This window comes from Sus scrofa, chromosome 14 (assembly GCF_000003025.6).
Source record: "Sus scrofa isolate TJ Tabasco breed Duroc chromosome 14, Sscrofa11.1, whole genome shotgun sequence".
NCBI classification, from domain to species: Eukaryota; Metazoa; Chordata; class Mammalia; order Artiodactyla; family Suidae; genus Sus; species Sus scrofa.
In genome coordinates this window covers 101,295,415-101,322,119 of record NC_010456.5, presented here as the reverse complement: position 1 = coordinate 101,322,119, position 26,705 = coordinate 101,295,415, and the positions used below count along the sequence as shown (strand labels likewise).

General features: G+C 40.6%; 1 protein-coding gene across 6 annotated transcripts in view; it reads left to right on the top strand.

Annotated features, from left to right (window-relative positions):
* SLC16A12 (solute carrier family 16 member 12) overlaps window positions 1-26,705 on the top strand; it is a 94,374-nt gene that overhangs the window by 46,231 nt on the left and 21,438 nt on the right. For all 6 annotated transcript variants that reach the window (XM_021073518.1, XM_021073517.1, XM_021073515.1 and 3 more), the window contains one exon: window positions 22,652-22,903. In XM_021073518.1, the coding sequence (XP_020929177.1) occupies window positions 22,794-22,903 (110 nt within the window). In that variant the 5' untranslated portion in view covers window positions 22,652-22,793. The remainder of the gene's footprint in view (window positions 1-22,651; window positions 22,904-26,705) is intronic.

Below are 26,705 nucleotides of genomic sequence, written 5' to 3'. Positions count from 1 at the left end.
TTTTCTTCACTCTAAGGGGTCATTGAGATTTATTACCATAATGGTTGATAGTGCAGTGTTGCATGCAGGGTCCATTAAACAGTGCTTCCTCCTTTTCATGGAGCCAGACGTCAAAAATCATGATATTTCTTAGCCACCTTGGGGTAAACCGTGAGTCTGTTCCTGGCCTGGGCACTGGCCAACTGAGGGAACCTGTTGTGGATGGAATGTTTGTGTCCCTTTCAAATTCGTATGTGGAAGCCCTGACCACCAGTGTCGCTATTAGCCATTTGGAGATACGGCACCTAAGGAATTAATTAAGGTTCAGTGAAGTCATAAATGTGGGGCCCTTTCTAATAGGATTATTGTCCTTATAAGAAGAAGCATTAGAGAGCTCCCCATATCTCTTTCCACTGGCCAAACACCACCCCCACTACTCCCTACACCTGCCAAGGAAAGGCCATGTGAGGACACAGCAAGAAGGTGGTCATCTACAGGCCAGGAAGAATGCGCTCACCAGAAACCAGACTTGTCAGAACCTTGCTCTTGGTCTTCTAGTCTCCAGAACTATGAGAAATAAATGTCTGCTGTTTAAGCCTGACATTTATTATTTTGTTATGCAGCCTGAGCTGACTAATACAGATCCCTATCCTACCTGTAACCCTGTCCAGCAGTTGGGAAACTCTGGACTAAGACATGTTGATGCATTTCCCTCTACACCAAATGACTCCAAGCTGCTGAATTTCCTGGCTCTTTTCTTTTTTTGTCTTTTTCTCTTTTCATTTTTGGTCTCTCCTACTGCCATTAGACTTTTTACTTTTTTTTTTTTTGCCATTTCCAGGGCCACTCCCATGGCATATGGGGGTTCCCAGGCAAGGGGTCTAATCGGAGCTATAGCCACTGGCCTACACCAGAGCCACAGCAATGTGGGATCCGAGCCTCATCTGCAACCTACACCACGGCTCACGGCAACGCTGCATCCTTAACCCACTGAGCAAGGCCAGGGATCGAACCTGCAACCTCATGGTTCCTAGTCAGATTTGTTAACCACTGAGCCATGACGGGAACTCCGCCATTAGACTCTTAACAATGACCTCACACTTGCTTACAGATTTGTGTGTGACAGCTTTTCTCCCTCACTGTGATTATAGCTTTGATTATAGCTTATCATTGGTGGGCATGAATCTCATAAAACCAAACTTTTTAGTGTAGAAGACGCAGTTAAAAACAGACTGGACTTTGAAATGTAGCCTTTGGCCATTTACCAGCCTTTGTTGCTGTGTTCTTGATTGGTTGTGTTCTTGAGAAAAGAGAAGCCAAATAAATTAAATGTGTATTATTTAACATTCTCTTCTACGTGAGACTATGGGGTTAAGATTGATTAGAGATGAAACTGTACTTTTCAATCTTATACTGAATTTCGATTTCAATTTCAGTATTAATTATTTTCAATTTCAATATTAATTGTTTTGTAAAAATCAAAGTGTTTATTTTATATTCTCATTCTAAGATCCTAAAACTATTCGGTATAAGTCAAACCTCTATTTTTATCCTGAAAATATTAAGTAATACGTTCTTCTCCTAGCCCTCGGCGAAGGCAGTTTTGTCATTGTCAGCATTCTCTCAAGAAGTTTATCAAAGAAAAGGGAGCAATATCCTTGAGCCTAAAATGCCATGAAAGAGAACATGGGATTCACATTCTGTCTAGTACAGTTGCCCTAAAGTGAACTTTTTCATTCCCTGTTATTTACTCATCAAATATTGCATCACTTTGTAAGAGGAAAACAATTTTGAAAATTATAGTGAAAGACCTCACTGGAATAAATTTCTTTATTTTACACACACACACACACATTCACTTTTTTGGAGGAAAAAAATCCAAACTAAATTCTGTCAATGGGATTGTTTCCTTAGACAGCCTTAAAACATTATTTTAAACTTTCTCTTTTTGCAGATAGATTTCTTGTTTCCAGCCTGTGGGGCAGAACAGAAATGAGGGGTAACTTTTAATCCACATATAAGAGTGTGGTCCCAGAGTTCCCATTGTGGCACAGTGGAAACGAATATGACTGGTAACCATGAGGTTGCAGGCCTCGCCCACTGGGTTAAGGATCTGGCATTGCAGTAGCTGTGGTGTAGGTCACAGAGGAGGCTCGGATCCTGCGTTGCTGTGGCTGTGGTGTAGGCTGGCAGCTATAGCTCCAATTAGACCCCTAGCCTGGTAACCTCCATATGCTGCAGGTGTGGCCCCAAAAGGAAAAAAAAAAAAAAAAGAAAGAAAAAAGAAAAAAAGAGTGTGGTTCCAAAGCAAAGCCCTCTTAAGTATGCCAGGAGGATAAAGTCTTGACAAGCTTAAATGAAGAAGGCAAACATAACCATGGATGGTAAATGTGTAAATGTATAAATGACAAATGTCAGCTCTATCAAATGTATAAAAAAGCGTATAGGAATTGATGTTGAATGGGAAAAATAAAATAGGAAGACACGCTTAATTACAACTATGTAAAAGCAGTTTTATTACTTTTTATAAGAAGGTTATAAGAATATTCCAAGAAGTTCAGAAAATACAGGAATAAATCATTCATAACCTTACTTTCCTCACACTACTATTTTCTGTTTCTCTGCATTTCTTTCTCATTTTGTCCTTGTGTGTATGTATGTTCTGTAGTTGTATTCATAGCTTGTATTTTTTTGTGTTCTGATTATGAATTCACCCATCAGCATTGGGTGACTGCTACAGTCATCATAATTGGCACTTGTAAAGGCTTTATAATAATCCATGGGTGGGATGTAGCGTTTGTGTAATACTTAGGAACAGTCACTAAAATGGGAAGAGAACATGAACACAGATATGTGATATACAGATATTTGCCTGCAAAGAATTTCCATGTGCAATTCAAAAGAACCAACCAAATACTGCAAAGCAGTGAAAACTAGTTTAATGTTCAAAGAGCATAGCATTTCTTGGATTTATTTCTTCTCCCATCATTTTCTCTTTGCCACTCTCCCTCATTCAATTATTTAGCTCTTTTGTATTGTCCCTTTGTCATAAGAGAAAATTGACATTTGGGTCTCTGCTCAGCTTCTTTTCTTTTGGACACTCTAAGAGAAACATGGTTGCTTTCCCCTATGATAAAGATGTTTATTTATTAATAATTTGCTAATCATGCCATTATTTAAACTAGTAAATGGTATAAGTTTAACTTAGGTAAGCCTGGGAGTTCCCTTTGTGGTGCAGCGGAAATGAATCTGACTAGTATCCATGAGGATGCAGGTTCAATCCCTGGCCTCACTCAGTGGGTCAGGGATCCAGCATTGCCATGAGCTGCAGTAGGTCGCAGTCATGGGCTCGGATCCTACATGGCTGTGGCTGTGGTGTAGGCCGGCAGATGCAGCTCTGATTGGACCCCTAGCCTGGGAGCTTCCATATGCCAAAGGTGCGGCCCTAAAAAGCAAAAAAAAAAAAAAAAAAACCCAAAACAAAAAACTTAGGTAAGCGTATTTTGAGTGCCTACTGTATGCTATTGTATAGCTTGTACCATTGCTTTGCTTTTTTCTTTGTCTGCTTCACATTTTAATTTGAAAATTATTGAAAGAAATAAATGAAGACGGAAAATGTATCTGCTGTTATAAAAGGGAAGGAAGTTAATGTATGGTTATTATGTGAATATTTTAATAGGTGTCAGGCGCTTTTACATGAATTTTGCTCTTTAATCCTTATTAAAGCTGTAATAGAGGAACTATTAACTCTAGTGTGCAGAACAGGAGACAGACTCGGGAAGCTAAGGTCAGACAGCTATGAATGGTCTGCTCTGGGTATTCAAAGCCAGCCGTGTCTGACCCCAGGCCAAGTGCACAGGTCTATCTGCTTAAACTGTAATGCAGCATTCATAGTTGTGACAGTCTTAACGGCCTCAAAGAGCAGCGATGTAACGAGGGCAGGGAAAACCTTTGGAACTCTTTAGAGAGGGGTATCCTGTCAGAGGAATCTGGGCTTCTTTTTTCTTTTTAAAACTTTTTTTTTTTTTTTTTCTGAGCCAAGTTATGTTACTATTTACAGCTGTATCATGGCCTAAGGGCCTCTTGGAAGCCTCTTCAGAGAAATGGTCTTTCAGAAAATTTTCATACCCAGCTTCAGCACACATGTCAATGAAGTCTTTGGAGAAGAAATGGCAATAGATTTTCTTTTGCTGTTTACAACGTTCTGCTGGTTGTAACTGTTATTCTCCCACACTATCTTGATAGAAAATATTATGATAATCATAGGATATTGAACTTTTAAATTCCTATCCCTTTCCTAAGTCTCATGGAGGCAGTCTGTAACAACAACAACAATAATAGTAAAAAGAGGTGACATTTCCTTGAATGCCTACTATGAGTAGATCCTATGCTTTGTAATAGACTATGGGTTATCTCATTTCATTTTCTCAACAACTCCATGAGGTAGGAACTGGGATCAAAAGGATTAATAAAAACCACTTGTCGGAGTTCCCGTCGTGGCTCAGTGGAAACGATCTGACTAGCACCCACGAGAATGCAGTTTTGATCCCTGGCCTCGCTCAGTGGGCTAGGATCTGGCATTGCCATGAGCTCTGTTGTAGGTCAAAGATGAGGCTTGGATCTGGCATTGCTGTGGCTGTGGTGTAGGCCAGCAGCTACAGCTCAGATTCCACTCTTAGCCTGGGAACTTTCATATGCCATGGGTGCAACCCTAAAAGCAAGAACAAAACCAAAACACTTGTCTTCTCACTACATTCAAAACCAATTTAGAGGTGAAAACAGGAATCAGAAATCACAATACTGGCATATGCACTAATAACACTGATAATTGGGGAATGAGGCTTAGAACCACCAGCCAAGCAGGACTGCAGCACTCTACCCCCATAAAAGATGGACTTACCCAGTCACCATTCCTGGCAGCCCTCAAACAACCACTGGCCTCCTTTCAAGGGTGCCTGCCTCCTTTTAATTTATAGGGTGGAAGAGCTGAGAAGGATGAGCACACTTTACTAGTAGGCAGATCTCAAGTAGGGAAAAAACAGGGGGAAAAAAGAAAGCTGAGCACGTGCACCTGTTTCTCCCAAGCCCAAGAGTCAGATAACTGTCCCCTCTTCCTGCAGAGAAAAGTAAGTGAGGAGTAGAGAGAGGCCAGGGGTGCAAGCTTTGCGGGAGTTTCTGCCATGTGCAGTCATGGAGAGGATATCTTTGTCCCCAGGTGTAGTTACCCTCCATGGATCTACCCTACAGATGAGGAAACTGAGGCACTGAGACCCTGAGTCATAATTAGTAAGTGCAGAGAAGGTCTAAAACTCTGAGTGGTAGAGTCCGGATTAACCAGGCCAGCTGGGACAGGCTCTGACTTTGTTCAGGTACAAGGTCATGGGAAACTAAAAACGGAGGGCAGATATGGGGAGGATACCAGCAGAAGTGGTAAGAGTTGGACTCACTTGAGAGACTTGGGGAGAAGTCAAATACTCAACACTAGTTGGAAAATGGTGAAAGCTTGAAAATAAAATGTTTCCAGGAAGAGAATAGCCAGTGCTAAAACATGTGAGGTTGAGGTACCTTATAGGCTTGGGAGAACAACTTGGGAGAAAGATGGGAAGAAGAGATGCAGATCCTAGAGTTGCCCCCCACCCCCGCCTTTTTTTTGGTCTTTTTAGGGCCATAGCTGCTCCATATAGATATTCCCAGACTAGGGGTTGAATCCGAGCTGTAGCTGCCAGCCTCTACCACAGTCACAGCAACACCAAATCTGAGCTGAGTCTGAGACCTACATCACAGCTCACGGCAATGATGGATCTTTAACCCACTGAGCAAGGTCAGGGTTTGAACCCTCATCCTCATGGATACTAGTTGGGTTCATTATCGTGAGCCAGCACGGGAACTCCCAGAGTTGCCCTTTTAAAGGGGATCACTGGCTAAAACTAAGGGAACGTCTAAATATGGGCAACAAAAGGAGGAAGTCGGTTCCACAGTTGAGTTTTGTATTTGAAATACACCAAAAGATTTGAGTTGTAACCTTGACTGGCCTGGTCTAATTGGATGGCAAAACCCAGCATTGATTGGCTCAGGACTTGACCTTGTTTTTAACCACAGCTCTAGTGCACTTGAGGGCAAGCATACAGGTTGCCCTGGCGTGCAGGACAGTTTCCATTTGCCCCTCTATCCCATCGCTACCCAGCTCTCTGCCCTGGGAGGCTGACGTATAAGCTGGGTTGGGTTCCTGTTGCATTCAGCCACTGATGGCACTTGGAAGGTAGGAGGAGAGTGAGGTTGGTGCATTTATTTCCTTGGTTCTTCTACTGTCAGATCCTTGTGGACTGGCTGCTTTCCTTTATCCAGTGACCCTGTAGAAGTTTCCAGTAATTGCTCTCTCCCTTTGCTTCTCAGGCCTAGAAGTGGTAATGTTACTGGCCCCAGGGGACTCTACTGACCTTGGTTAGATTTTACAAATACTTGCTCCCATCTTCATAAGTAATATCTGCGTGGAAGTCTCCTCAGTTTTCCAGTTCCTACTGGGACCTTGACTAAATAATATACCTAGTAAACCAGAAGGAATTTATGTTCTTCAAGGCACTAGCCCTACCCTTAATAAACACGGCAAGGGCTGTTTAATAATCTGGAGGTCTCAGGCATTGGAGGAGACAACAGAATGAGTACAGGGTGTGCAAATCCACATGCACATGACAGCATTCTGTCAGTGGACAGAATAGTATCTTACACAGTTATCACAATTCTTCAAATGTCTGTGAGTGTCTTAGTGACTCATAACATTTAAAAAAGGTATTTGAAAATACCATGAAATTCATTTTAACTCTTGTCTTTACATGTTTTCTTCATTCACAGATAACTCATTCTAAAAACATCAATTGCCTTCATTGGCTAAAGAAATATTTTAAGAGGTAAAAAGGGAATTCATGTGCAAAAACATTGGAAACTACTTCCAAGGCCTTTGTGAACAAGGTGTTCCATGGATCCCAAACTAGAAGGAAGTGGGATGAACTGGTTCAGTCCTAACTATTTCAGTCAAGATAGAGACAGGCAATTCCTGTTGTGGCTCAGCGGTAACAAATCTGACTAGTATCCATGAAGATGAGGGTTTGATCCCTGGCCTTGCTCAGTGGGTTAAGGATCCAGCATTGCTGTGAGCTGTGGTGGAGGCTGCAGACGTGGCTCAGATCTGGAGTTGCTGTGGCTGTGGCTGTGGCCAGTGGCTGTAGCTCCAATTCGACCTTTAGCCTGGGAACTTCCATATACTGAGGGTGTGGCCCTAAAAAAAAACAGAAAAACAAAAAAACAAAAAAACAAAAAAACACGACCACCTACATCTTGAAGGGATTTTTGTAAAAGCATTTCTAATTCTTTCATTTCCCAAAAGAAATTCAGGTCCTGGGTCTTGCACTCAAGAGTACACTGCATTCTCAGCTTGGCCACACCTTGTCCTTTGTGTGACCTGCCATGGCTCAAGCTGCGAGCAGAGTCTGCAGAGCACAAACATAAACATCTCTAAGGGCCTGTGGAATTTGATGGTCTGTGCAGTGTGGGGCAGACAGTGGCCAAGCGCCAGGCCCTGTAGGTGAGCCTCCCAGCAGCCCAGGTTTGTTTTTTAGTCTCTCTGCAAAAGCAAGAAGAGAAGGCCAGCCTGGCAGTGAAGTTCTGTTCCCAGGTTTTGCCCTGTGTGGGGTCAGGGCTTGGCCAAACCCCTGTGTTCTCAGGGAGATATAGTCACTTAGGGTCCTGTTACCCAGATGCTGGAAGGCTCGTTAATCTGGTTTGACAGTGGCCAAAAAGAGCAGAGAAAGGATGGGTAATTTCTTGCCCCACCCCCCCTTCCTCAAGCGACCTGTACTTCCTCCCCGTGTGACTTGAGATAACATCCAGAATTTAAAAATTGGGGTTATTCATTCCGTAAATATTTGCTGAGTGCTATGCTCTTCCAGCCATCATCCTAGGCCCTGAAGCATCCAGGGCCCCTGCTTTTAGGGAGCTCACATGCTGTGTGCTGACCTGAGTTCTTCTGCCTGCACTTTCTTTTAAACACTCCTTCTCCGTAACAGCCTGTGACTTGAGGGGTTAACTTCCAGCCAACTGAACTATTTCACTCAGCACCCCTCCCATGTCAACAGCATGGCAGGAACAGTGATTACAGAGCAAAGAAAATGTTGTGTTATAGACAGGATTCTTCGCTAAAAGGCTCTCTGTCAACTAACAAAAAGACTCTGTGAAAAGCACCTCAAGCTCCGAGGGTCTCCTGTGCAGCCAGGCAGCCTCCGATATAACATAATCTGACTGAATTCCATAGGCTGTCAGAGTGTAAAATTAGAATTAAAGGGTTCTTCAAGGTCACTGAGTTAGACACAAAAATGTCTCTATTGAACCATGCAAATATTGTGCACCAGACATGTGCTAAGCGCTGGAATACTTGATTGTGTACTAGATATATTTCATGTTTTTTATTAATTTAATCTTATTTTTTGCATGTTATGTTTTTTTTATCAGAGGGCTACAGCTCAGGCCTATCACTTCTTTTACATGTAGTTCCAAATAGGAAAGAATTGTATTTCTGCAGAAAATGGTTACTGAGGGCAAGCTCCTGGTTGTGAATTGCAGTGTCAACAGACTATTAGACTTGAGAGTAAGCATTTTTTCTGATGTTGCCTAGAATCAGCGACTCTGTGGATTAGGAACCGACAGGGTGGGAAAGAAGCTTGCTTTCTACTCTCTGCCTCTTGTGAATCACAATTTGTACCTTTTCCTCCCTTTCTGTGGACCAAATACCAAATAAATCTCTCTGCTGTTTATTCTGGGTCTTTTGTGCAGTGCTCCTGTCCTCAGAGTTTCATAGACAATGTAGAAATGTCAGCAGCTTTATTAGCAAAGGTCGGTGGTGTTTCACTTTAGTGCCCAAAGGTCCTCACAGACATCCAAAAATGTCTTGTCGAAGTCGGTAATTATTTACTCCCCTGTTACCAGGATCTGTTTGAGGACTAGGTAGAGAGAAGCAGAAAGGAAAATAAAAGGGGAAAAAAAGCAAATAGTCTTTCAAAATCACTGGTCTTTCTACATCTAAAAGCAATATATATTTTTCATAGCATATGTGGAATATCATTGAACAACAAAAGCAAATAAATCCAGATGCATTAGGAGGCATCCCTAAGGCCCAGGGACTCCAAGTGGAAAAAAACAGTTGGGTCCCTGAGCCAGAAACGGTACAAACCCCAGCAGGGAGGTGGGGTTTCCTTAACGTCCTCCCATGTTCACTTCTTTTTGGATTTGTATTTGCCCCTGGATAGGCGCCTGCAAGGTTCAGCTGGAACACTTTGTTCCAGTTCTATAAAGCCTGTGCATTAAAATGTTGGAATCCCCTCATGGAAGACCTGGAAGATGGCCCTTTAATACACATCCCCTGGACCAGGATGTTAAGCGGGGTGTTGAATGGGGTAGAACCAGACATTTAATCCTTGGGAAGAGGGTATAACAAAATGTGACTGGGAGTTCTCACTGTGGCGCAACAGGATCAGTGGCATCTCCGGAGCTCTGGGATGCAGGTTCAATCCCCAGCCCAGCACAGTGGGTTAAGAATCCAGCAATGCTGCAGGGGTGTAGGTCATAGCTGTGGCTCAGATTCAGTCCCTGGCCTGGGAACTGAATATGCCACAAGGTGGCCAAAAAAGAAAAAAAAAAATGTTTCTGGGAAGTAAGATGTCTTTCTCTTCTACTAGAGGCTTCTGTTTCACCACAGCATTTAGCAGGTATTTGCCAGGCACTGTTCTAGGTACTGGAGACACAAGGTGGAGCATGACCTTGGTGGCTTCCACCATGAGGGAGCTTAGAGGCCAGTGGAGAGCAATAACATGTGGAGATTAAGACCATAAACTTTGGGGGTTCCCATCATGGCACAGTGGAAACGAATCCAACTAGGAACCATAAGGTTTCGGGTTAGATCCCTGGCCTTGTTCAGTGAGTTAAGGATCCAGTGTTGCCATGAGCTGTGGTGTAGGTCAAAGATGTGGCTTGGATCTGGCCTTGCTGTGGCTGTGGTGTAGGCCAGCAGCTGTACCCTCAGTTCAACCCCTAGCCTGGGAATTGCCATATGCCTTGGGTATGGCCCTAAAAAGAAAAAAAAAAAGAAAAAAAAAAGTTCAAGGATGAATCTTGGATAGTTAGAACATTCCTTACTTTCATCTGTAAAATGGAAATTATAATACATCCTTCACAGGGTTGGGATGCATATAAAATGAGATGACATATATATAATAGTGAATTCAGAGTCTGGTGAATTAAGTGCCCCCAAAGAGTAATTGTTGTAACTGTTAAACTTTGTGGCTTATTTGCTGGCCCAGGAGTTAGAGGCTTGACCTCTAAATACTGTCTGGTTCCTCCACAACATGGATGCTTTGTTCCTGGGTGTGCATCATTTAGAGAGAAGCGGGCTGTGCTAAATAGTCTTTATTTTCTAGTTGGGGTGGTTGATTTTCTTGCTTGATGTCTGAAGATTAGACCTTTTTGATGAAGATAAAGTACTTTTCCTGTTTCTTTCTATTGAATTACCGCTTTAAAACTAGTGACTGTTATTTATGCTTTTAATTTATTTCTTATGACTTTGTTGGGGTTCTCTCTGGTGAGGGCAGAATTTATTTCATTCATTTATTAGACGCTGATAGAGATCTTACTCTGCAGCAGAGACATTGGGTGTGTGTGTGTTGTGTGTGTATGTGTGTTGGGGTTTGGAGGTGGAGAAAATTGGGGGAGATGCAAAGATGACTTAGGATAGCTTCTGTTCTGGGAATTCCCTTCATAGCTTATCGGTTAACAATCCCGACTAGGATCCCTGAGGATTCGGGTTTGATCCTGGCCTCGATCAGTGGGTTAAGGATCCAGTATTGTCATGAGCTGTGGTGTAGGTCGCAGTTGCGGCTCAGATCTGGCGTTGCTGTGGCTATGGCATAGGCCAGCAGCTACAACTCCAATTCGACCCCTAGCCTGGGAACTTCCATATGCCATGGGTGCGATCCTAAAAAGCAAAAATAAAGAAATAAATGAAAATAAATAAAGATAGCTTCTGTGTTCTGTGGAGTTATGAACAGTCTTGTGATAGAGAGAGCCAGATTAAATAGATAACAACATTTGATAAGGACAAAGAGGGGCATGTACAGAGATCCCCAAGGGTCTCTAAAAGGGAGAAACTACTTTGAGGGATGTTGGTAGGGTGGAGGCAGTTGAAGCAGAAATGAGAAAGTCAGGTGGGAAAGTGAGGAAAGAAGGAATTTGAAGGTAAAGAAAAAAGCATAAAAGATAAAGGTAAAAAGGTAATAAAGCTTAATTTTTTTCCCCAGTGGGTTGCAGGAAATTTATAGTATTATGGGATAGGTGGGAGTGAGGCTGATATTTGGCTAAGAAGATGGTCATATATATAGGCTGGCTATGGGACCAAATAGTCCTCAGCCAACAAGTTGTGGTTGAGGACGTTGAGTTTCCATGATCAGAAATGATATCTCTCAGTCCCTCTTATTTCTACAGAGACTGGAGTAGGTAAACAGATGCAAGTGGGACACCCAAAGGGCTGCAAAATGGTGTATCCTGCGAGAGTACTTTCCCACTGTGGAGGCAATAGCAGAGTCCATTTGGAAATCTTCTCTAGTGAGTTGTGGCAGGGCTGAGACTTGCTCATACTGCAACACAGTTGTGAAACAGCAACAAGAACAACAAATGGCTTCTTTGTTGCTATTATAAATCTAAACCTCTTCACAAGCCTCTGTGAAGGCAAGAGTGGGGAGTTCATTTTGCTTCTTATGTCCTATCTTAAAAAACCTTTATCTGTCTCCAAATCATGAAGATTTTCTCCTGAGTTTTCTTCTAGAAGTTTTTATAGTTTTTGCATTCATGTGTAGGTATATTATTTCAAGTCAGGTGTTGTATATGGTGTGAGGCAGACTAGAGAGTCATTTTTTTACTCCATATGAGTAATTGCGTGGATCTATTTTTAGACCTTCTATGCCATTCCGCTAATCTAATATACTAATGTCATACTCAATTTCTTTGGTTTTAGAGTAAGTCTTGAACTTAGTATAAGCCTTCAACTTTTGTTCTATCTTTTGAAAACTATTTTGGATTTTCTAGGTTCTTTGCATTTCATGTGAGTTTTAGAATCAGCTTGTCAGTTTCTGTTTTAAAAAAAACCGTTGGACTTTTAATTGAGATTTCATTGAAACAATCAACTTGGGTAGTTATGACATCTTAGTCTTCCATGGAATGAACACTTGTACGCTCTCTCTCTGAGACCTTTATAAATTTCTCTCAGCAGTTTTGTAGTTTTTAATATATAAATAATGCAAATATTATGCTAAAATTATTCCTAGGCATCTCATTGTTTTTGATGAAATGCCTAAGGTAAAGTGGATATTTATTTATTTATTTATTATTAATTTTTTTAATTTTCACTTTTTGGCTGCACCCACGGCATGTGGCCAGGCCATGGATCACATGCAAGCTACAGCAGTAACAATGCCAAGTCCTTAACCAGTAGGCCACCAGGGAACTCCTAAAGTGGTATTTAAAAATTTCAATTCCTAAGTTTTCACTACTAAAATGTAGAAATACAATTGACTACAAAGGAAAAATAATAAGTGTCAGTTCACCAAAATTAATAGTTTCTGCTCTTCAAAATGCACCATTAAGAAATGAAGGGACAAGCCATGGTATAGGAGAAAATATTTGCAATTCATATATCTACGAAAGACTTATATCTAGAATATGCAAAGAATTCTTGTATCTCAATAATAAAAAGACAATTCAATTAAAATGGGCATGATATTTGAACAGAAACTTCACAAAAGAAGATGTATGAATAGTTAATAAAACATGAAAAAAATGGGAGTTCCTGTTGTGGCTCAGTGGTTCCCGAACCCAACTAGTATCCATGAGGACGTGGGTTCAGTCCCTCTCTTTGCTCAGTGGGTTGAGGATCTGGCATTGCCATGAGCTGTGGTGTAGGCTGCAGACGTGACTTGGATCCCTCATTGCTGTGGCTGTGGTGTAGTCCGGCAGCTACAGCTGCAATTTGACCCTTAGCCTGGGAACCTCCATATACCACCAGTGTGGCCATAAAAGACAAAAAAAAAAAAAAAAAAAAAAAAAGAAAGAAAGAAAGAAGGAAAAAATGGTTTACATATTTAGTAGTCAGGAAAATGCAAATTAAAACCACAGTGAGAATCCATTACACACTGGAGCTCTAATATTTTGCTGGTAATATTGTACAGCCATCTTGAGAAAAGTTTGGCAGTTTCTTCTAAAGTTAAATATACACTTATGGTATGACCCAGTGATTTCATTCCTAGGTATTTCCTCAAGAAAATGAAAACACGTGTCCACAAAAGACTTGTATACAGATATTCACAGAAGCCTTAATCATAATGGTCAAAACTGGAAATTTCTCTAATGTCCATCAACAGATAAATACATTGTAATACATCCATAAAACAGATGACTATTCAGCAATAAAAAGGAATCAGTTACAGATATACACAGCAACCTGGATGAATTGCAAAACATTATCATGAGTGAAAGAAGCCAGAAGCAAAATAGTCCATATTGTGGGATTCCATGTTTATGATATTCTTGATATTCTCATCTCTATCAACAGAAAGTGGCACAGTACTGAGGCTGATGGAGATTAGCTGCAAAGGAGCATGAGGGAATGTTTGGGATGATGAAAATGTTCTTTATCTTGATTGTGGCAACTGTGGCTACATGAGTGTGTACATTTGTCAAGTCATCAAAATGTAGACTTAAAGTGGGTGTGTTTTATGTAAGTAAATTTTACCTCAGTCTGAAAAAGTTTTTAGCAGGTTTTGCAAGTTTAAAGTAATCTCTTTCAAAGTTCTCTGGTGGCTCAGTGGATTAAAGATCCAGCGTTGTCACTGCTATGGCATGGGTTTGACCCCTAGCCCAGGAACTTCTGCATGCTGCAGGCTTGACCTGCCCGCCCCCTCCAAAGTATGCTCTTTCATTTTAGCACAGTGTTTTTTTGGTTTTTGTTTTTTTTGCTATTTCTTGGGCCGTTCCCGCGGCATATGGAGGTTCCCAGGCTAGGGGTCGAATTGGAGCTGTAGCCACCGGCCTACACCAGAGCCACAGCAATGCGGGATCCGAGCCGCGTCTCCGACCTACACCACAGCTCACGGCAACGCCAGATCGTTAACCCACTGAGCAAGGGCAGGGACCACAACCCCATGGTTCCTAGTCGGATTCGTTAACCACTGCGCCACGACGGGAACTCCAGCACACTGTTTTTGAATCAATATTCGTCCAAATTGAAGGTTCATCTCTGTATAAAGGTCCTGTCTCCCCTGTATTGTGTTTATCCCTGCCCCTCCTGTAGGAGTGTTTGGTTTAGGGGAGAATTCATGGATCTCATGGTAACGGTGGAGGAGGTGGTGGGCATGCAGATCTCTGTGTTCTTCATGGGCCTGAGCAGAATTGTCCCTAGTATTGGTCACTGGGCATTTTGCTGATGAAACTCACCTTGCTGGTCTCTAGGTATTGGCTTCTGTCCTCACTGAGTACAGTGCTGACTTATCTACTGCTGGTGGAACTTACAGTTTGTACTCTGTCCAGCCCCTGGGGAGATTCCTCACCTTTCCTGTTGCATTTCTTGAGGATCAGCCACGACATCCACTTGGCTCAGGTTATTGGTCACAGAGTCACTTTCCCCCCATGTCCCAGCCCTGCCTCTCCTCTCTTAGCTGCCTTCCAAGTCTCCACTGAGAACATGAGGGAGCCTCAGGTCACTCCTGTGCCACATGGGAAGTGAGGGACAGTCCACGGGCACTGTCTCTGGCTTCCTCTCTGCCAAGGAAGTCCTACCTCTGGTCAGGACTCAGGTGGGAGGGAGACATGGTCCCTGAGACCCTGGGCTGCTCATCACTCTTCCTTAAAAAAAAATATTTTCCCTTCCTCTCTCGGGAGGCCGCTACTCCCTCTTTCTGTGTGGTGGGAACTTCCCTACAACACAATCCTGCGACTTCTCACTTATAGAGCGATTCATTCTGGATGGATCCCATTTTCTTTTTCCCTATGGCAATAAACTTATTGGCTTAGCCTTAATGCTAGAAGGGGGCCAATGGGAGAAACTGGCTTACCAAAAAAAAAAAAAAAAAAAAGGCAACACATCAAGAGATATTTCGAAAATATTATCTGTAGTACAGGAATATTTTAGAAGTGCCTTAAAAGAGAGAGAGAGAGAGGCTGGCAGATTTCATGATTCTTAAGTAATAACAAAGAGGAGTTGCCTCCTTCAGAGCAGTATTGGGTATTATCAAAGGGTTAAGTCAGAGTTTACTGAGTGTGCATAGTCAACCAGGAATCTTAAATATTGGGAAAGAGATACTTGATAATCATTCACCTGGTTTAAAGTCTAGACATCCGTAATTTGATGCCCTGGTTTTATAGATTAAGAAACAATAGCAGAGGGGAAATTATTCACACAGGGTCATGCAACTAAGTAATGTCACTTGAACCCAGTGGTCTTGAATCCCACTCTTGGTATCTTTCTACCCAGGTACCTTTACCTCTCTTGTGGCTGCAAACCAAGTTAAAAACTAAGGGTCCTGTTAAAGGTTAAGGCACTGGAAATAAATAGAAGGGATCGAGGAAGAAAAAAGAAAGTGGAAAAACAGTGCTGGGTGTCAATCTAAACCAATGCCTTTTCTCCAATTGCATACTGACTATGTAATGTATAGTTTTTCTACTGATAAAAAGGATCACTTCAGAAAACTTTACGGAGGGCAGTGTGAAAGATACACCCCACACACGAAGTGATTTACTGGAAGGCGACAGACTGAATTCTTTGCAAATAATTAGATTTGAAAGCAAGGAGGACAAAGTGAAATTGGAAATATATCCCAACCTGCTCTGTTAAGGAATAATCTTCAAGGAACATCATAATATAGAGCCTCTTTTGAGTCAGTTTTTTTGTTTGTTTTTTTCTGAAGCCAGAATGAGATGCAGAAGGCAATTATATTTTAGTGGTTAGATGTCAAAATAAAACAAATGGGAGGCTGTGTAGTAAAATGAAGATTGCATGGTGGTAACTTATTTTCTTTGCTTCTAGTTTTGATTATTCGATTAACTCAATAAAGATTTTTCCATTATATTTGTGTCATGTCAGGTGGGTTAATTATTTACGAGATGCTCAGGCTCATATTCTCGGGAAACTGCAGGCTGCTCCAAAGTCTCTAGGAGACTAGGGTTGCTTTGTTTAGCCTGTGCCCCCCTTCTGAAGACCTATAAATCTGCAACATGACCTGTTTTGCAAGAAACTCACGTGTTGTTTTGTGAACAGGAGTATACCCTGAGTTAATCTCATGGTTAACCTTCTCCCTGCCCCGCTTCCTTTGGTCATGGTCCCTCACATGCACGGGTGCTTAAGCTTCACCATGGCTTATTGACAGAAAAGCCCAATAACAGTTTCGAAATCTGGAGGGCAGATGGGCAAGTGAACTGTCCAAAATCTGCCAGAGCTACTTGTCTCCATTGCCACTCAGATACAATGTTGACAGGAGCGTCCCTTCACCTCTGTGACCTTGGGCTTTATCATTGCGGCAGAGGGAATCTAGTGCCCATCTCCAAGGCTCGTGAGGCTCAAGGGCAGCTATTCATGAGGAATTATTAATAACAGTCTCACCTTTTTTTTTTTTTTTTTCCTTTTCTGGCCTACACCACAGCCACAGCAACACGAGATCAAAGCCACATCTACAGCCTCCACCACAGCTCACGGCAATGCTGGATCCTTAACCCACTGAGCAAGGTCAGGGATCAAACCTGCATCCTCATGGAATGCTAGTCAGATTTGTTTCCACCGAGCCACAACGGGAACTCCCCAGTCTCACATCCTGATGCTCTCAGAGAAGTCCTTTCTCCCTACCCTGGGACTCTGTGAGGATTTTCCTTGTTCTGTGGTTTTACACAGCTTGACTCTAACTTATGACAGACCTTTGCTCACTGTGCAGTTACTTAACACTTTTTATTTGGATTTATGCGATTATATTTTTGAGAGACCCTCACCAGTCAATTCTCACTTTTTTAAATTACTCAATGAATTTTATTACATTTATAGTTGTACAATGATCATCACAATCCAATTTTATAGCATTTCCATTCCAAACCCCAGCACACACACCCCCGCCCCCCAACTTGCTTAACTTTAAAAAGGTGAGAATGCCAGAGAGGTTGTCCAACTGAAACAAATGAAAATGGAGTCATCTGGGAATAGCAGAGACAAGGTAAAAATTAATGACGCTTAATATCTTTGTAAAGATACGGAGCATTTTATTTTGCCAGGGGCTTGTTACCTTCAGGCTGTCTTCTACAGTGTAATCACCTAGTTTTCTAGTTTTCAGTGTGTAGCATCAATAATAGATATGGTTATTTTTAGTCCTGGAGAAACCATACAGAAGAGATTTCTGTGTTTCTATTTACACTGCAGGAATAACCTGAAATATCTTTTAAGAAAATTGTACGTAAAATGGTACCGAATGCAGTTTTCAAATGAATCGTATCTTAATTATACCATCTTACCTATATTTCTTTTTGCATGTTCTTCGCATTCTTTGTGACAGTTACAAATACCCAATTTTTATATAAGTTCTGCACGGCTTCGTTCACAGTGTACACACAATTTTAGAGTCCTCTTTTTGTTTAAGCATTGCGTCATAAATATTTTCCCATGTTATAGTATTATCTTCTTGTTTATAATTTTAAAGGATTGTCTACAACCCATTTGCTTAATGTATCATAATTCTCAAAACACTTCCCAGTTGTCAAGTATTTAGGTAGTTTTGGTTTTGTATGTAATTCATAGAGCAGCTGGGGTTTTTTTGCCCATAGTGTTTAGCTTCCCTTAAATTGTTTTCTGAGGATAATGCCTCAGAACTGAGAATGCTCTTCAAGGAATATGAATAACTTTCTAATTCTTTATCCGATGCACTATGTTGCTTTCGGAAGGGCTGTTGCATGGTACTGCCTGTCTCAACATCCTTTTATAGCCCTGGGCAGGACTGACTGAGGGTGGTCTTACACTGGCCGTTTATGGGTAGGTGGATTTATAATCTTAAGTTGGAAAATGGTTTAACCTTGGGGACTATTTGGAAAAACCTATGAAGAGGCTAGGCTTATAAGGCAGAGGTTTTTAAGCTTTAGCTTTTTCATTTGTACAACCAATTCTGTCATTTCATAGCACCTAATTGTGTCCGGTCTCAGTGAGTTATGACATTGTGTGTGTTTTGTTTTGGTTTGTTTGTTTGTTTGTTTGTTTGTTTTAGGGCTGCAGCCACAGCATAGGGATGTTTCCAGGCTATGGGTCCAATCGGAGCTACAGTTGCTGGCTGGCCTGTGCCACAGCCACAGCGATGAGAGATCCAAGCCATGTCTGTGACTTACACCACACCTCACAGCAACACTGGATCCTTAACCCACCAAGCTGGTCAAGGGATTGAACCTACATCCTCATGGATACTAGTCGGGTTCATTACCACTAAGTCACAATGGGAATTCCTACATTGTATGTGTTTGTATGCAGGTATAGGTAGAATCTTGAAGGCTAGTCCTATTGAAATGACCAGAGTGCTAGATGTAAATCATGCCATAAACATGACTCACATGTGGCTGTTCAAGAAACTTTGATTATGGCAACATGGTATAGGCAGAAGTGGGAGATCTTATTGCCTCCAGAGGCCTGGCAGGTGTTGTCTAGTTGTGAAACAGGACAGGGGTTGGACAATGCAGGAAGTCAGGGACAGGGTGAAGGGGGGTGTACAGGCTTTATCCAGAGGAGGGGTACCAATAATTGATTCCAGCCAATGGCTGCCATGAAGGAATACCAGCCTGTAATCTTTAGTGCTCTCAGGTTTTCAGGACAATTTGGAAATTGGAATTTTTAAGTATCTTAGTTGGGACAGGCTGCTATAGAAAAATATCCAGATTGGGGTGCCTTAAACAACAAACCTTTAGTTCTCACAGTTCTGGAGGCTGGGAGTCCAGATCAAGGTGCTGGCAGATTCAGTCCAGCTACTATGGTTCATAGATGGCCATGTTTTTGCTGTGACTTTATATGACAGAAGGGGCAAAGGAGCTCTCTGGGGTCTCTTTTTCTTTTTTAACAGCCACACCCACAGCATATGAAAGTTCCTGGGCCAGCATATGAAAGTTCCTGCAGTTGCCATGCTGCAGCCCTGGTGACAGGGGTTCGAATGGCATCTGGGACCCATGCCACAGCTTGCAGCAATGCTGGATCCTGACCCCACTGAGTAAGGCCAGGGATCAAACCCGCATTCTCACAGACACTATGTTGGGTTCTTAACCCACTGATCCACAGTGGTAACTCCATGGGGTTTCTTTTCTAAGGGCACTAATCCCATTCTGTAAGGTTAGGTAGGGCCCTGATGACCTAACCACTTCCTAAAGGCCCTAACTCCAATCACATTGGGGATTAGGTTTTAACATACAAACTTTGAAGGGAGAAATTCAGTCTGTAGCATCTAGTAAATCTCATATTGGTCGCCAGAGTAGAACATTTTAAAAACACTGTAGGCCTAACAAAAGTGTCCTGAAGTTTGAATTGCTCATTACTGCCAGTTTGTGACTGCTCTCTTCTGAATCTGACTTCAGTCCCACAAAGTAGGAAGGGGGGAATTTTTTTTTGTTTTTTGTACAGACCAGAATCTGAGGCTCAGAAATTATTTTTCAACAGATTATCGACTGCCTGTCCCACTAGGAAGTAAGCTTCCTGAAGGCACGGCAGCCACTGTTCATTTTCTTCATTGCTTTAAGACCTGCTCCTAGAATAGTACTTGGTGCATAGTGGATGCACATATTAATTGAATTAATGAGTGATGAATTAATGAAAACAGGTTAAGTCACATGGCAAATGATGCATATTTTGGTACCAGATACCCTTCGTGTTTTATTTTATTTATTTATTTATATTGAAGCATAACCGATTTACAATATTATATTAGTTTTAGGTGTACAACATAGTGATTCAATAATTTCTATAGATTAAATACCATTTCAAGTTATAAAATATTGGCTGTATATCTAGTGCTCTACCTTACATCTTCTTTATTTTATACCTAGTAGTTGGTACCTCTTAATCCTCTTCCTCTAATTGCCCCTCCCCCCACCCTCTCCTCACTGGTAACTACTAGTTTGTTCTCTATATGTGAGTCTGTTTCTTTTTTATATTTATTCCTTTGTTTTATTTTTCATGATTCACGTATAAGTGAAAACATGCAATATTTGTCTTTCTCTGTCTGACTAATTTACTAAGCATAATACCGTCCAGGTCCATCCATGTTGTTGCAAATGGAAAAACTTCATTCTTTTTTATGGCTTTGTATATTTATTTCTCTGTGTGTGTGTGTGTGTGTGTGTGTCTGTATCACATCTTCTTTATCCATTCATCTGGTTTTTTTTTCCAGTCCCTTCCAATTACTTTTTTTAATCGAACTATAGTTGATTTACAATGCTGTGTTAGTTTTAGTACACAAAGTGATTCATATATATATTTACATATGTAATATTTTTAGATTCTTTTACATTGTAGGTTACTGTAAGACATTGAATATAGTTCCCTGTGCTATACAATAAGTCCTTATTGTTTATCTTTCTTATATAGAGTAGTGTTATATATAGTATTGTGCAGATACTCCTCATGTTTTATCTCATTTTAATCTATATGGCATTCCGTGAGAATACTGACTCCATTTTATGGATATTTAAACCGAGGTTCAGAGAGGTCGGGTAGGATGCGTGAGTTCATTAAACCCATAAGATAGAGAGTTAGGACCAGGAAGGACCTGAATCTTCTCTGATTGCTAGTTCTTCTCATTCTATGCTGGGCTCTGCCACCATCATCATAAATATTGATTCTCTCCTACCCTATCTTCCCAAAATTGGCTTTCTGCAGAGCAATGCATCACACCTCTCTGGAATAGGGGTCTGAACGCTTTCTTTGTAAAAGACCAGATAATAAATATTTTAGATTTGCTTGCTTAAATGCTTTTACTTTCTTACAGTTACTCCATTGCCATTGTAGCATGAAAACAAAGACAATATGCAAAAAAAAAAAATGGGTATTGTTTTGTTCTGGTAACATTTTCTTTAGGAAAAGTGGCAGCAGGTCAAATTTTGCTTGAGGGCTGTAGTTTGCTGACTTCTGCTTAGTAAGACAGACAAATTATCTTATTAAAAATGCAGCAGGATGGAGTTCCAATTGTGGCTCAGCAGAAACAGATCCCACTAGGAACCATGAGGTGGTGGGTTCCATCCCTGGCCTCAATCAGTGGGTTAAGGATCTGGCATTGCTGTGAGCTGTGGTGTAGGCTGTAGCTCCTATTAGACACCCCCCCACCCCCAAAATGTGACAAGCTAGCTAAGTTGCTAACTCACTGTATAGATATTTAAAGTCTTCTCTAGTCCTTTGGCTTTATTTCATAGAAACATTTACTGTAAACATCTTAAATTACCCCATTGTTGGAGTGGTGGGCAAACAATCCTTTTTCTCCATCCCTCCTTGCTCCCTTATTTAGTCATATTGAATTATTATGTACAGCTTCTGGGCTTTCTTTTCTGTTGCATTTATTCTTCATTTTTTTCTTGCTTCAATTTTTTCCCTTAAGAATTATGGCATTCTTAGGCAGAACTGCCAAAGCAGTTACTGTCAGACTCATTCAGTGTAATAATTAGGATATAGTCTGAGCTGTTGTAACAGAAAGACTCCAAAATAGAGAGCGTTAATTAAAGCTGAAGCTTATTTACCTTTGGTGTAACAGTGAGGGGCGTGTGAAGCCCAGAGCTGGAGAAGCACCTCTTCTCCACAGAGTCCTTTGAGGACTCAGGCTCCTTTTGGCCGGCAGCTCTGCCAGCCCCTGGGGCGATGCCGGGCCTGTGTGGTTAGAGCTGTCTCTGTGCCACATGCATGTTCCAGTCTGTGGGAAAGGAGGTGGTGGACGTCTTGGGAAAGTGCCTTTACCTCTGAGCTGATGGACCAGAAGTGGCACGTATTACTCTTTGCTCACATCCCTTTGGTCCAGACTAAGCCACATTGCCACATCTACCTTCAAGGTAGGGAAAATGGTATCAAACTGGGTCACCATGGATTTGGCTAAAAGTTGAGAGCATCAATTATTAAAAAGAAGAATGGGAGTGGCTTCCAGAGACAACTATAGTGTTTGCCCCCATCCATCATTCATAGCTACTTTAGAGTCATTTCATAGCTACAAATAATCATATTTTTTTTTTTTTTTGTCTTTTGTTGTTGTTGTTGTTATTTCTTGGGCCGCTCCCGCGTCATATGGAGGTTCCCAGGCTAGGGGTTGAATCGGAGCTGTAGCCACCGGCCTACGCCAGAGCAACAGCAACGCGGGATCCGAGCCGCGTCTGCAACCTACACCACAGCTCACGGCAACGCCAGATCGTCAACCCACTGAGCAAGGGCAGGGACCGAACCCGCAACCTCATGGTTCCTAGTCGGATTCGTTAACCACTGCGCCACGACGGGAACTCCCAAATAATCATATTTAACAGGAAGGTAATAATCATTTTCACCAAGTGAAAAACCAACTTTGGATATGGCAGTAACATTCAAATATGTCCTGCTTTTTGGTTTTAGATGGCCAGTAATCCATGTGCCAGGTAGCACTCTATGCCAATCTTGAATGCCAACAGGAAGTCACTAGACGGCACACTCTTCCAAGATCATAACTGGGCTGTTGGAGTAACTTGGAAAAGAAGAATAAAGGATCAAAAAAACCATGGCAAAAGTAAATAGAGCTCGGTCTACCTCTCCTCCAGATGGAGGCTGGGGCTGGATGATTGTGGCTGGTTGTTTCCTTGTTACCATCTGCACCCGGGCAGTAACCAGGTAAGTAGGATTTTTTTCTTCATTTATTATTAGATGCTCTGACTTATCCTTTTTTTTTTTTTCCCCTAAGATGGCTTTATTCTGTTTCTGAACCTGTCACTGTGAAAATATATGTATGTTTATATATGTTTTGTGTTGTGTGTGTATTTCCTTTGCTCAGATGTCTTTTTCTTTGCAGGGAATTCTGATCTTCTGACACTTAAAAGTCTGGTGGTCTCTTTTATAATATCTGACACAAACCTGGAGTGTAAGGGCATTTTTAGACTAAATATCATGGCTATGCCAGACATTTATTTTCATAAGCAGCTCATCCCACAAAGGACAAACATATAGGCTCAAAATAGTCTTTGAAACCCTCTCAGCTCACCAGAATACTGAGCCATTGGAAGCTTAAAGCCTAGAATTTAAATTCTTTTGCTTCATTTTGCATTCGGCTGTGGTAGTGGAGGCTGCTTTCTAGGTTGAAGGAGGGAAATAGCAGAAACACAGGGATTCTATTCTCTCACTTGGTTGTGGCTCCTATTTTTTTTTTTTTTTTAACCCAAGGGAGTAGTGTTGAACATGCTTCAGTTAAACGTGCTTACATTCAGATGCATTCATCTGATTTACATTGGAATAAATACACACTTGAAATCTACATGTACTCGCTCTTTGCTCTAGAGGTGCCTTCATTCAAACTGAACTCTTTGTTGCCCTTCTCTGGCAACACTCCCCTGGCAGCAAAATAAAGTGATTTGCACTACATTACTTTACTTGATGGCATCATCAATAAAAGCATCGATGTCCCCTCCCCCATAACAAATAGATAATATAGGAAAGAAGCAAGATGTTTGGTTTTGCTATAATGAGGGGGTGTTGATCCTGCATTGCTGTGGCTGTGGTGTAGACTGGCAGGTGTAGCTCCAATTCGACCCCTAGCCTGGGAACTTCCATATGCTATGGGTGTGGCCCGAAAAAGACAAAAAATTAAAATAAAATAAAATAAACATAAAAAATGATGGTTGAGTCTCATTTTCTCCCATCTATATTATGAATCTTGTGTTCTGGGAGTGAAGAGGTCATAGAGTTACCAGGACTCTCTTTCATCTTGGTTCTTACACGTGGAAGCTTTCATCATTACCATGAGAGGAAAGTTCTGGAAGTGAGCTCAGTGCTTTATAAGAAGGGCTACTGGAAACAAGAAAAGAGTTTGTGGCTGGCAAAGGTGTCTTTTCAGAGGGTCCTGGGAGAGGCTGAGAGGCAGATAGATACACATGTATATGTATATATATTTTCTTTTTCATGTTCATTTCCACAGTGGTTTATTAGAGGATATTGAATATAGTTCCCTGTGCCATACAGTAGGAGCTTGTTGTTTGTCATTTTATAATAATAACTTGTAAGCATGATGTTTTGAATTACATGTATTATAGGTTCAGCTACCATCCATCTTTGCATATAACTACAATAAAAAGGAAAGAAAGAAGAAAAGAAAAAAGGAAAAAATTTTCACCCTGTGATGAGTGCTCTTAGGATTTATTCTCTTACCAACTTTCCTATAATACCATACAACAGTGTTAGCTGTAGTCATCATATTGTACATGATATCCCTAGTACTTATTTATCTTATAACTGGAAGTTTATATCTTCCAATTCCCTTTCCCCCACCCTCTGCCTCCAGTTGCCACAAATCTCATCTCTTTTTATATGAGTTTGGTTGTTGTCACTTTAAATTCCTTATATGTGTGAGATCAGACAGTATTTGTCTTTCTCTGTCTAACTTATTTCACTTAGCAGAATTCCTTCAAAGTCCATTCATATTGTTGCAAATGGTAGGATTTCCTCCTCTTTTCTGGTTGAATAATACCTCATTGTGTATTCATACCGCACCATATTTATCCGTTCATCCATCAGTGGACATTAGGTTGCTTCCATGTCTTGTCTATTATAAATCATGTTGCTATGAACGTGGGGGTACAGATATCTTTTCTAGTTAGTGTTCTCATTTTTTTTGGATCTATTCCCAGTAGTGGAATTGCTGGATCACATGGTAGTTCTATTTTTATCCATCCTGTTTTCTTTGGTGGCTCTTCCAATTTACAATCCTATCAACAATGCACAAGGGTTCCCTTTTCTCCACATCCATGCTAACCTTTGTTCTTTCTTTCCCTCTTTCTTTCTTTTCTTTCTTTCTTTCTCTCTTTCTTTCTGATGATAGCTATTCTAACAGCCATGAGGTAATGTCTCATTGTGGTTTTAATGTGCATTTCCTAATGACTGGTGATGTTGTGCATCTTTGTGTGTACCTGTCGGCCTTGGCCTTTTGAATATCTTCTTTGAATAAATGTTTATTTAGGTCTTATTATGTAAATTGTTTTTACTATCGAGTTGTATGCATTATTTATATTTTTTGGATATTAACCCCTTATCCTATGTACAGTTTGCAGATATTTTTTCCTATTCCTTTCACTTTGTTGATGAAATCTTTTGTTTTGCAGAAGCTTTTAAGTGTGATGTAGTCCCATTTGTTTATTTTTTTATTTTGTTGCCTGTGTTTTAGGTGACATATCAAAAAAAAATTATTACCAAGATCCATGTCAAAGAACTTTATTCCTATCTTTTTTCCTAGGAATTTCATGATTTCAGGTCTTATATTTAATTCTTTAATCCATTTCAAGTTAATTTTTGTGAGTGGTCTAAGATATGGGTCTAGTTTTATTCTTTTACGTGTGACTATCCAGTTGTCCCAGCATCATTTATTGAAGAAACTGTCTTTTCTCCATTTAGTATTCTTTTCTCCCTTTTCAAATATTAGTTGATGCTTAAGTTTATTTCTGGGTTCTTGGTTCTGTTCCATTGGTCCATTTGTCTGTTTTTATGCCAGGACCAAACTGTTTTGATGACTACAGCATTCTCATACAGTAGAAACCTTGAAATGCATTATCTCTTTCTTAAGACTTTGTTGCCTATTCAGGGTCTTTTGTGTTTACATATAAATTTTAAAAGTGTTTTTATCCACATCTGTAAAAATTGCCACCAGATTCTTGATAAAGATTGCATTAAATCTATAAATGGCTTTTGGTGGTATTGACATTTTAACAATGTTAATTCTTCCAGTTCATGAACATGGGATATCTTTCCATTTATTTGTCTTCTTCTTCAGTTTCTTTCATTGATGTCTTATAGTTTTCAGCATAGAGATCTTTCACATCCATAATTAAATTTATTCCTAAATATTTTATTGTATTTGATGCTTTTATAAATGGATCAATTTCTTTATTTCTTTTTTAGAAATTTTGTTGTTAGTGTACAGAAACACTAGTGATTTTTATATGATAATTTATATCCTGCAACTTTACTGAATTCATGGACTAGACTCAAGAGCTTTTTTGCTACATCTTTAGGATTTTAGGATTTTAAAATCACATCATCTGCAAATAAAGACAATTTTACTTCTTTCTTTCCAATTCTAATACATTTTATTTATTTTTCTTGCCTGGTTGCTGAGGCTGGGACTTCTAGAAATGGTGACAGTAAGCACTCTTGTCTTGTTTCCTCCTTTTAGAAGAAAAGATTCTGACCATTTACCTTTGAGTATAATATTAGCTGTGGGCTTGTGATTTATAGTTATATTATACTGAGATATGTTCCTTCTGTGCCTAATTTATTGAGTTTTTTAAAATCATGAATAGATGTCAAATTTTGTCAAATGCTTTTTCTTTGTCTATTGAGATGATCATGTAATTCATTTCTTTCATTCTATTAATATGATGTGTCACATTGATTGATTGATTTGCATATGTTACACCATCCTTGTATCCCA